Source organism: Leptosomus discolor, chromosome 11 (assembly GCF_034619465.1).
Source record: "Leptosomus discolor isolate bLepDis1 chromosome 11, bLepDis1.hap2, whole genome shotgun sequence".
NCBI classification, from domain to species: domain Eukaryota; kingdom Metazoa; phylum Chordata; class Aves; order Leptosomiformes; family Leptosomidae; genus Leptosomus; species Leptosomus discolor.
Window position 1 is genome coordinate 4,182,978 of NC_141401.1, and position 12,121 is coordinate 4,195,098.

Genomic DNA, 12,121 nt, shown 5'->3' on the forward strand with positions numbered 1-12,121 from the left:
CCCAGGGCACGGCTTTGGGGGGGGAAGGGGGGGGGCACCGGCCCGGGATAGGACGGGGTGGGGGTACAGTGGGGGGGCAGGAAAGGGCGCCCCCTGCCGGCCGCCCCTCACCCACGTGCACCCATCCCCGCGTAGCCCAGCCCTCCGCCCAACGCTTTCAACTGGCAGCCAATGGAAGAGAGAGGGGCGTGGCCCGGGGGACGCCCGCGCCAATGAGAGCGCGGGGCCGCGGGGAGGGGCGTGGCCGGGCGCCCACCACGCCGGGGCTGTCGGCGGCGCCGATTACTTTTTCCGAGGGCGGGGAGGGCTCAGTCCGGCCCGGGCTCCCGCCGCCGCCGCCGCCTCTGCTCCGCGCTGGGCCCCGCCGCTGCCATAAAATGTTTGACGGCTGCCTCCTGCCTCTCGTCTTTCCCTGCCTGCTGCTTTGGGGACTGGACGCCGGCACAGGTAGCGCTTAGCCTCTCCTGGCTCCCCGCGCCGGCATCCCCTTCCCCCGGCGGGGCTGTCAGCCCTCGCCGCCGGCAGACCTCGGGTCCTCCGGCGGGGCGGGCGGTGGGAGTCGGCCCCGGGCGGCAGCCTGCAAGCGCAGACCGCAGGGCATGCACCGGATCCCCTGCGTGGCCGCGGTCCCAGTCTGCAGGATGAATTGCTCCAGGCTTTTGTATTTTCTTTTCCTGTCCTCTCGTTGCTGCTGCTGTAACGTTTCATGTGGAAAGCTGCTGACTGTCCTTGGCTGCGGCTTCGGCTTGCTCTGCTTTTCCCCTTCTCCCTGCAGATTTTTATTGGGGTTGGTGAAATGCGATGCTTGTGTCTGAGCTATATATTTTTTTTAATGACACAAGTAGCTTTAGCATTTGCTTTATTCCTCTCTTCCCTGCACATTTTTTGTCTCTAATAGATGTGTGTGTATATAGAGAGAAATAAATCCCTTTCCTCCGCTGGCTCCATTGTCTCTGCAGCCTGTTCACAATTTCCAGTGCATGAGTATCTGCGCTGAAATCCGAGCGCAGGGCTGTCCTCGCCCGGGCAGGACGGGGCGTCCCCGCGGGGTGGGGTGGGGTGTGGGGGGGAACCGGCGGGGCACAGAGCCCCCGGCCGCCCCGTCGGGCCGCGATCGCCTGAGCCTCTCTCCTTCTCGCCTGCAGCTGGCGGAGCGGAGCTGGAAGTGGTGATCCCGGAGCGAGTGGCGCTGGAGAAGATCCACCTGCTGCCGCCCGCCGTGCGAGGGGATCGCGGCGGCCCCCGGCGCCGGCGGGCGCTGCCGCGGCAGCGGGCGGCTGTGGCGGAGGCCCTGCTGCTCCGCCTGCCCGCTGCCGGCTCCGAGCTCTACCTGCACCTCCGCCGCGACCTGCGCTTCCTCGCCCGGGGTTTCGTGGTGGAGCAGCGGCGCGGGGAGGCGCGGAGGACGCCCGGCCCCCGGCGGCCCCCGGAGGAGCGGCTCTGCTTCTACACGGGACACGTGCTGAACCGCAGCGACTCCTTCGCCTCCCTCAGCACCTGCGCCGGGCTGGTACTGCCACCCCGACCCCCCCTCCCCGACCGGTCCCCGTCCTCGTCCCCCCCCCCCCCCCCCGCCCCATACCTCCAGGGCTGCGGTCAGCCCCTCCGCAGCCCCCCGGGAGCCGCCCGACCCCCCGCCCAGTTCGCAGCGCGCAGCGGAGGCGGGAAGCGGCCATTGGGCCGTTCCCTCACCTCACCTCGGCGCCGTGCACCTCCTGCCCGTCCTCTCGCTTCCCCGGGCACTGGTGAGGGTCTCCGGTGTGTCGTGTTCCCCCCCCTCGTGAAGATTTTCCTGTCAGCCCCGGCTTCCCGCGCTGGGAGCTGCCTCAGCCGCCCCTGCCCCGCGGAGGCGGGAAGCGGCCCTTGGGCCGTGCCCTCAGCTCACCTCAGCGCCATGCGTGTCCTGCCCGCTGTCCTGCCTGTCCCCTCGCCTCCCCGGGCCCTGGCGAGCGTCTCCGCTGCCCCACCGTGGGTTTTCTGTCTGCCCTGGCTCTCCGCTGTGGGAGCTGCCTCAGCTTCAGCCATGCCTGAGGGGGCGAGGGCATCGGCCACAGCATGCCCGCTGTGGATGGGTGGCGGGGACTGAGGGTGCTGTAGAGGAGCATCCTGGCTGATGGATGCTCCTCTTGTCACCATACCCCTGCTATCTGGCTGGTAGCTGTGTCCCACTATGGGGAATTTGGTCTCCTGCCTGCCTGGGTCCTTCCTCCAGCAGCCATGCATGGCCTCAGCAGCACGGCCTGGGTCAGCAGGCTCCTCAGCCCTTCAGCCAGCCCTTTCCACCCGGGTTGTGCCATCGGTGTTGGTGCCTGAGGGTGTTTTGTGGGAGCTGCGGTGTAGGAATGCCTGGTACTCCGCTTGGAGATGCTTTTCCCACCTCAAGTGTCAGGATTTCTCTACCTGAGGTTGTAGCGTTTTCAGGTGGCTCCGCAGGGCCTGGGTTTTCCTCTGAGCATCCTCATAAGAAGAGGTGATCTTGTGTGGGGCACCCTTTCTGTTTCTCAGTGGTGAAGGCTTAGGTGCTTAAGACGATGGCTAGTTTTGTAATTATTCGTGATAACTTGCAAGTATTTCAGAAAGTCACTGGGGCATTAAGCACAGACTCCTAGTACATGGCCTTGGGATATGTGCTTAACTTCTCGGTACAGACCTGTTGATGGAGATTTAGTCTTAAACTTTGTGGTAAGAAGCACTGCCCTGCACTTGGGGCTTGGGCCTTCATTCCTGAACCATATGAGGGCGCTGTGCCTCAGGTTTAAAAAAAAAAAAAAAAAAAGTGTGCCTGAGCTGCTGAGTGTTTGAGTGGCACTGTAAATTGAGCTGTATACCACTGAGGGCTTTCTCGGAGTTTAAAACTGATATCTCTAGTTCAAGCTTTAAATCACTAACAGCTCTACGCTTTTGTCATTAGGCACGTTTTGTTAATCCCGTTCATGAAATGCTGGGCTTCCAAAGCTACCTACTCCTGCAGAGCTGAGAAGCACAAACAGGCAGAGAAGGAACCTTTCTAAAAAGAGGAATGTAGTTGTAGGCACAGTATTAACTGCCTGAGATCAGGGAATGGAGGAGGGGGAATGAAAAAGATTGGCGATATTCCCAGTAGAAAAGCTGGAAAAGAAACAAGACTAGTGACTTTGTTCACTACTCTGCAAATATGAGCAGCAATATTGCAATATCTGTTTGTGTCATATGAATTCTAAGCAATGGCTAAATTGACGTGACTGAGCTAGATGAACTTGGTATCAAAAACTGATCGGTGTCAAAGCTCCTCGTTTGTGGCACCTCTTGGGGACTAAAGCCCATACTGCCACATGTGTGAAGTGGCAGTGTTGGTAAAGCTCCGCTTGCCTTTGCTTCTGGATCTGGTCCTGGGAGTGCTGAGAGCGGTGCGGGCAGGTGTGTCGAGAGAGATATGTTTCTGCATGTTGGGATACTCCTTTCCTAATAGAGGAATCCGTTCATTGAGTCTTCATTCAGATAATCACCAGGAATGGGAAAAGGGCTAAAAGCAGGCGCATGATGCATACGAATGAGTTAAGGTTTATAACACCCTTGTGAACTGAAAACTACAGAACAGAAAACTCAAGTGCCTTTAGGATGAACCTAAACGTAAGAACTCAAACTCATTAACTTTTGAAATAGTTTCATTAAATAGATCCACATCACCATGTAGATAAACCTTTTCATTCTAGCTAAATGGAGCTTTTGACTTGTTCAGTCTATTCTTAAACATAAAATGCAGCAGATTTTAGCCTGCTTTCAGTGTTTACGCAGACTTTTGCCACGGCCACAGTAAATCAGCGTATCTGTAGTGAAAGCTACTCAATTTAGTGGTAAGATATTCTCTGGGATCAGGGGAATTAAGAGTTTGCCTCAAGTTGTCTAGGAAGTCTTGAATCCGCTGCGAGTAGAACTGAGATCGGGTCACTCTAGGGCCCAAATTCTTTGCTTCGTAGTCTGGCAATTTAAAATACCAAGACCATCACTACAGCGGTTTTTGAATTTTCACACTGCTTCCTTAAACCCTGTTTACAGCAGAAAAAATAAGGCTTCGCCCTCAGCAGCAGCACAGCTTCACAGGTGGGGATATGGACAAAGCCTGCACGCTGGGCTAGGAGAAAGACCTTGGTCGTGGAAGCCTTGCAGCCTGTTTATCCTGGCATTCATCTCTTGAGCAGTGCTAGTGCTGCAGTGGGAGATTTCCTGAAAACTCCAGTGTGGGAGCGCTCGTTGGACTCAAACTGGATGTTCAGGACATCTCATTCAGGAAAGCTGGTTGGTAAGAAGTAGAGTAGGTAATAATACTGTACCCTGATCTCCATCTGGCTCAGACTTTGTTGTAATTGTATTCCTCAACTATGCCATAAATTACACAAAAAGTGATATAAAATGATCAGGGCAAGTGGAGTTCTAATAAAAACAAAATCCCTGACACAGTGGCATGAAAGCTGAGCTACAGCCAGACTGAGAATTGCTTCCTGGTCATGATATCAGATTCCCAGTGTGGCAACTAAAGGTTGTGTTCTGTTTTTTCAAACTCTGCTCACAGATGCTGCTGTTAACCAGTATGTGGTCTGTTGTAGTTTCCTGCTGCAGCTTGCAATCGCATCGAGAAGGGGGGACCGTGCTCTTGTAGCTGCGTCAGGCCATAGCGTGTTTAGGCCTGGTGTGCCTAAGGTCTCGCCTGCACAGTTAAAGTACCGCGTGTGAGGGTATCCCGGCCCTCCTGTTCCTCCTGACAACCTGGGAACTGCAGCGTAGACAAGAGGTACTATGTTCCTGAAAAGGGTGACTGTCTTCAGCTCGGCAGGACTGCATCCTGGCTGGGGAATGGGGTTCTGACCGCACCGCAGGACCGAGCGGTCCTTTCCTGGTGCTGGGGAGACACAGGCAGGAGCAAAGTTCTGCAACTTGTCTGAGCAACGCTGGAAGGCAGTAGGCAATACGGGAAGTGCCCCTTTTTTGGACGTTCCAGCTTTTTAAGGCCAAGTGTGTTACCTTGAGTTGAGATGTGTAGTCGGCTAAGGTCTCTGCTTTTGAGGTCGGTTCCTAGGTGACATGTGTTAGGTCTCTCTCCAGCAAGGAAGTTCCTGTTTGCTTGATACATCTCAGAACTACTTGTCTGTTGCTTTCAGGTCACAGGTACATTTTGACTGTCGCTCTCAGTGTGCTGCCCTTACCCTCTCTAGCAAAGTTTGGCAGAGAAGTGTTACCTTCTGTCGAGCTTTTTCGCTTGAAGCCTGGAAAGCACAGTACAGGAGGCCCTTTCAGCACCGTGTGTTTGTGCCGGGATTGCAGTGATGCTTCTTCTGAGTCCTAGCAGGGCTTTTCAGTCCTGCGGACCCAAGATATGAGAGACAGGCAGGGTCCTGTGCCCTTTGGGAAGACTTCTTCCCCCATTGTACATTGCAGAACGCTGCCTCAAGCTACCTGCAAAATGTGGGATTCCCAAAGACTTCGTTTGATGTATTCATTTTTTACTTTTTTTTGGTACTAGGGTCACTTTCACATGCTGAAGTGCTGGACTGCTATGCAGTTGGTTGGACTGCAATGTCAGTACCTTACAACTGGCGTAGGCTTTTCATATTTCTTGTAGCTAAAGTTTTGAAACAGTTACAGTTTTGTGAGGGTCATGGGCTCATGTTACAATGGGCATTAGATTTTGATTTAAAAATGAACTTGGAAACTGTTGGCTGTTCAGGAACTGTATCTGAAAATCACCGGCATGCATTTAGAGGCAGAGGTTTAATTTTGAGTAACTTCTATTTTCAAATCTGGAATCTTTGATTTTGGGTTCAGGACTGCTCCTTGGCCTGTCTCTAGTTAAGGTGCATTGTCCTTCTCAGCTGAGATGAGAGGTTGTGGCTCCCTCCTGTTCAGGCTTGTTCATACAACTTTTTCATACTGCATTTTTGTCTCCTTTGAACTTGGCAATGCTTCCTTGTGCAGACTGGATTGGTGGAATGGATGATGCACGTTATGAGGGCTCATGGAATGAGTGATTTTCTTTATAGGATGGAATAGCGTAATTGAAGCTACACCCTAAGAAATGCACGCTGGAAGTTGGGAAACCTTAAACATTTGCAGTGTTGTCCCATACAATCTACGCAGAGAAGAGGGCTTCTTTTCTTCCAAGCTTCATGTACATTTACCTTCGTTAAACCTCACACAACTCCTGGTGGAGAAATCTTCCAGCTTGTTAAAGTATTTCTGAACGGTGACTCCTCATTCTGGTGTGTCCCCTTCACTTGGTACCATCCACAGACTTCCTGAGGGTGTAGACAAGCTTTGGCAAGTATGGGCAAGGAGAGGTGATAGAGCATCCATCTGGGCTTTGTGTCAGCCAGGTGCTGCCTTTTTTCAAGAAGGCTGGGCAGAGATGTTGTAAAGCTGCTGAAGGAGATAAGGGAAATATTATAAAGTCATGACTGAGCATTTGGGTACTAAACGAGGTTAAATGCCAGAAATCTATTTCCCTGATAGCTGCAGTACCTGGGAAATTCTGTTTTTGCCCACATTGCTGTTCACCAGTGATGATGTGGGACCAGATACAAACACTGCTTGGACACATATCTGCTTCTAGAATCTCTGAACTCCAGTGATTTCCAGGCGGGTGTAGGTGCCTCCAAAGGAACTGTGTGGTTTTGGATCCAATATGGAAAGCCAGTCAGGGCAAAGAGAACTGAGTACGTTGGACTGCAGCCTCCAGGAAACGAGCAGTAACTCAAAGGACCCCTAGTGAAATGGTAAATCTGTTCTGTCCTTCGGAAAAAGAGGAAGAAGACTACAGAAGAGACCACAGGCTGTTGGTTTTAAGCCTGACTCTGGTTATCAAGGGGAGGGCGAGCAATAAGAATGGGCACTTCCAAAGAGCGCTTCCCCTGACGGTTTGCCCTGTTTCTTAGGTGCTTTAGATTGGTGAACTGTCACTTTGGAGGTGTTGGCCTTTCTCCATTGACTGTAGAGGGGGTGGTGCCTGGTTTAGAGCAGATGTCTGAAGCTCGGTGAGCTCAATCCCTGTCCGGTGGTGGTGAGTGTTCTATGTGTGACAGGGCGGTGCTGCCCTTCAGGTGACTGCAAAAGCCTCTGCTGTTATGGGGAGCAGGGCAGTGCAGGCATGCTAGGATTATAAGATGATACGATTTCCCCTGAGGAAACCTTCAGCTCTGCTGAATTCTCTTGTCTGGGAGGGGAGCTGTCTGGCATTCATCCATAGCTGGTCCATGAGCTGAAAAGTTAAACCTCTTAAAATTACCGTGCTGAGTTTCTTTGTGCTTGGATTTTCTTTCCCCTTCCACAGTGGACAAAAGGGAGAGCACATTGTGGTTTCCTTGTTTAGCAGACTTGGAGGCCGGGGCAGGCTGGAACAGAGGTGCAGTCACATATTTCTGAGTATGATCTGCTGTCATAACTGAGTGTAAATCTGAAATGACACTGGAGCAAGACCTAATTTAAAGCTCTTTGTTTTAAATTTGCTTGAATTGCTCTTGTAAATAATAACTAACTTAAAGCTGAAGCATGGTTAATAAGGACAAGACTAAAAGCCACGTGAAGTTTATTAAACTGTGTTTGTGTTCTTCACTTCAAATATTAACTTCCTTTTAACTTTGAGGAAATGGTTAAACTAAGATTTACAGTGTAACAGTTGAGAAATTGAGAAGGGGATGGAATTTGTCAGATGTTTAAAACTGGGGTTTTTTTCAGTGTGTTCATATGTACGCAAGAAAAATGTGTTAAAGATTCGGCATTTCACAAATCTTCTTCAAAGATGTTGTGAAAAGAAAAAGGGCTGGAAAAACAGTGTAACTGTTGGAGAGTGTTAACAGTGGGAAGGTTCAGAACCACGTGCAGAAAACAGTGATGATTTGGATTCCTGTCCCGAGGTAGCCCTTGAGCTGTTGTAGCTCCATGAGTACTACCAGGGGACAGAGACAGAGCAGCGAAGCTGGTGTAGCAGGACGATGTGAGTACAAATGCTGTTTGAGTGCCAGCACTAACAGTCCTGCTGTTACCCTTGTAATTTCAGTGATACCATGTGAGGACCTTCCCCCTTTTCCTGCTGTCATTTAGCCTGAGAAAAGCTCCAGTGCAAGGAGGATACTGTGTAGAAGAAGAGTGAACTGCTAGTAGGACCAGAGTAGGTTAGAGAGTGAGCAGATGGCTCGAGTGACCAATAAAACCCTGGATAAGAGCATGTGAGAATATTTTGATGGTTTGGAGAACAGGGCCTTATTTTGCTAGTGAGCAACGTTGAGCTGACTTCTAAATTAAGGGTTGGAAATGTCCTTAATGTGAAAGGTATAGCCACTGTTAAGCACAGTGGTGAGTGGGGCTGGAGCGGGAAGCGTGGATTATTGTTTATTTTAATCAACTTGTCAGTTTGGTTGTCTGTCTTTGGAGGCTGAAATTGTTCCAGCCTTTCCTGTTAGCTGAGCTGCGTGATTCAGTCAGCTGTATGGTCCTGTCATACTAACTGTGAGATCCAGGTTAGATTAATAATGTGGATGATGACGAATTTCTACGCCCCTCTGAAATTTTGAGGTCCTGATGACTCCTGTGTCTCAGGTGCTTGAGGATGGTGGGGCTGGGCAGCAGCTGCTTTCCTGGACACTAAGCAATACTGGGGTCTGGCACAGTGGCAGGCCCTGTTCGTACAGGCTCTCACGGTGAAAGAAGGATGAGAGGGAGTATCCCAGCTTTTGATATGCATCTCCCCAGGCGAAAGCGAATTGGCAGATCCAAAGCATTGTATTTAACTGGAATGATTTCCAGAGATGTGGGGAAAATAGCTCTGGTAGTTACATGGTCTTCCGTTTTGCTGCTTTATCTTCAAAATCCAGCTTTCTGCTGTCCCTAAACATCATACAGACTAGAGAAGAAAAGCACGGAGTGTTTGTCTAGTGGTGATATCTGGTATCTGATGCTGAGATTAGTATACTATCTGGGAGTTGGAGGATTTGAGGGAGGCAACATGAGGAATGCATTTCTTACAGAAAAGGCAAAATACTGACCAGAGTATTCAAGTTACCAGGTCCAAAAGATTTCATCTGGGCCAATAGGTTTGAGGACTCTTTAGAACCCAACTGGGAAGCCTGGGGAAAATTTTGACTCCCTAGGAATACTCTGTAGACCCAATCCTGCAAATCCTTCCTGCTTGAAACTGTACTTGGCTTGTCAGATTAAACTTGAGATTGCTTCTTAACCTATTCCAGGGTGAAGACGCATGGCTCTCTCCCTCCATAGGTTTCACAATTCCAAAGCAAATGTGAAACATAAGTCCTTTCCAATGGTTTAAATTATTTTCACACTTGATGCCAGAAAGTTGGGATAATGTCGGGTGGTGATGAAACTGACTTCTTCTTACATATTTTTGGCACCAACAAAAATGGTTGGCAGTCTTTCAGGAGCTCTGGTGTGGCTTTTAGTACCATGGCACCAGATTTACAACCCTTCTTCTAAATAATTAAAAGCTATATTAAAAGGGGGGGCTGGGGCTACCTCCCAGCTGGAAGATTGGAACAAGGAAGGGAAGTAGTGGAGAGCGTCGTAAAGGAGCCTGGAAGAATAAGTCACTAGAGCTTTTGCTGTCTTTGAAACAATTCTGACAAAGCCCAACTTGTAATTTAAATGAAGAGGCAGCCCTTTTGAAAACTCTGGGGCAGAGTGGGTCTTGTAAACTGGTATGCATTCTGTAGGGCCAAGAAATAAAGTCCATTTTTCTTCATAAATAGGAGCCCTTCTGGGGGGTGTCAAGGCATTTTATACTTAATCAGTGACCTCTCCCCAAGGGCAAGGTCTCTTTTGAAAGATGCCAAAAGAGGTATCTCTTGTCTCTTTAGAGGCAAGGGACTAATTGTTACCACCGTGCTTTGCAGCCATGGCAAATAAAGACACTGATTTTTATTATTTCTTTTTTTTTTTTCCAAATGGACTTTCAAAGTCTGTGACCCTTTCTGAGAGATCCTGGTTTACCCTGAACGTTGTTCAGTTAGTACGGCCGTCAAAAGAGGAGAGCTCTCATTTCTGTTAGCAGAAATTCCTCTTACTGGAAACACTAGGCCAAAGGGATTTCCTGGGTGTACGTGAGTACCGAATTTGGCAGGGAGTTGTGGAAATGTACAATATACTGTACGTATGTAATGTATATTATAAATCATATTAGTACAGTCAGCTGTTGAATATATAGTATTTGCATGTACGTGCAGAGCATTTGTTTGGATGGTTGCCTGGCTGGCACAGAACACAGTGGGGGCGGAGGGGGACGCAAAAAAAAGTCTGGTCTCTTTATATGTATAGGATGGGTGTTACAGGTGTACAACCCTTTGTTGCTATGAGGTGTACCATAGGCACGACCTGATGCCTCCTGGCAGGACAGAGGAGGTCTTCTGTTGCTAGCAGAAGTTGGGTCAGACCTAGAGCGTTGTCTCAGGGGGGATATGGCAAAGATGTGTATTTCAAGACTTTCAATTGCAATACAGATAATCATTGGATTAGTACAATGAAAAGTAAGAAAGAAACCCTCGTTGTACATACTCACTTTCTCCAATGTGTATAACATCAGTGTTGATTACTAAACCTGGAGGCTTTGTTACATTTTAAGGTGATATCTTTGCTTTCACTCTCTTCTTTTCATGCCAGAAAAGGAGTGGAAAAGGCGTAAAAGGACCTTAAAAACTCTGGGTTGCCAGCAGAGGAGGGCTCTCCTGGGGCAGAAGCTGACTTCCAAAGATGTTCTTGCCAGCCCTGGTGCAAGTTCTGGACTTGGAGCAAGAAAGGCACCGGTTTAGTGCTCTGACCTGTAGCTGATGGAGTCTGCTGTTATTTAGACAGGGTCTTTGCCTTACTTGGGTTACTTATTCCAGGGATGATGTAAAGTCTCATAATTGTGAAAGTACAACAGCCCATTCCCAGCTTGACCTCTGAAACCCAACTCATGGCTTGCAGGGAGAGCAATCCTTACTATGTGGCCCTTATTGTAGTCCAGAAGAGGTATTTGGTCCCCAAACAAAAACCATGTGGGTGGCTCTGCAAGTCATACTTATGACATCAATTCCCTTAGTGTTGTCTGCAGGAGTGCTGTACACAGGCAGTCTCCTGTTTGCAGGCAGTCTCGCCTCTTTGTTGTTAAATGCTATGTAATAACAATGCAATTAGAAAGGTGATTATGAAAGGATTTTGGTTAATAGGATTTATTTGTCCTCATGTAAGCTGGGCATCTCATAAGACACATGTATTTATGCTTCCAGCTGGAGTGGTGCTCTAGCCGGAGGAAGAGTTGGGAAGGAAAGGAAAGGTGTTGACAAGAACCCCCCCACCTTTTCTTGGTACATATACAGTGCACAATGTTCCTAAACAGTGCTCAGTGATATAAAAAATAAATATCAGATTAAGTTCTTTAGTCTGTATTACGCAGGCTGAACACGATCATAATGACTTCTCGTTTCCTCACAGTGTAAATAATGCTTGCAGTGAAATGGTCTAGGTTCAGACCGGGTTGAGAGACAAGGTTAGGCTACCAAACTGATGGGTTTTTTTTATTCTCTTTTGTGAACAGGTTGGCTATATCCAAATTGGATCAGAGCACATGCTAATACAACCAGTGAATACGTCAGAGACCTCATTTAGTGGAAAAGAACACTTCATCAGGCGGAGACGATCCGCAAAATCAAACCATCCCATGAAGCCCGTCCCTGATGAGCACTGCAAGGTTGTAGCAGGTGAGCTTGAAGTGCCTCAAGAGAACAGCCATGAGTATGCAATTATATTTTTAACTGTTGTTCTGCCAGGTATGTCTGTATTTTGTCATTCGAGTGTTCAGGCAGCAGTGAAGAATGGCACGTGTTAACAGCCCCTCTGCTCCATCAGGCAGAGGGAGTCGCCTCACGAATCTAAAAATCGTTAGGACATACGCTGTAACATTCAATTTGTGGGAAGGTAAACTTTACGTGGGTCAGAGTAAACTTCTGCTTTAACCATGTAACGTGGCCGCTGCTGGGGAAGGTGTTCCCAATGTGTTTCGCAAAGGCTCAAATTTTGAAACTGAAGTCAGCGGTGAGGAGTGCTTGTTCATCTCACCTTTCCACTAGAGTTGTGCCAAGTAGGCATGGGTAGGATGGTGATC

General features: G+C 49.3%; 1 protein-coding gene across 2 annotated transcripts in view; it reads left to right on the plus strand.

Annotated features, from left to right (window-relative positions):
• Positions 1–377: 377 nt before the first annotated feature.
• ADAMTS17 (ADAM metallopeptidase with thrombospondin type 1 motif 17) overlaps positions 378–12,121 on the plus strand; it is a 188,806-nt gene continuing 177,062 nt past the window's right edge. For both annotated transcript variants that reach the window (XM_086471601.1, XM_086471602.1), the window contains exons 1-3: positions 378–447; positions 1,146–1,510; positions 11,555–11,717. In XM_086471601.1, coding sequence (XP_086327727.1) covers positions 378–447; positions 1,146–1,510; positions 11,555–11,717 — 598 coding nt within the window. The remainder of the gene's footprint in view (positions 448–1,145; positions 1,511–11,554; positions 11,718–12,121) is intronic.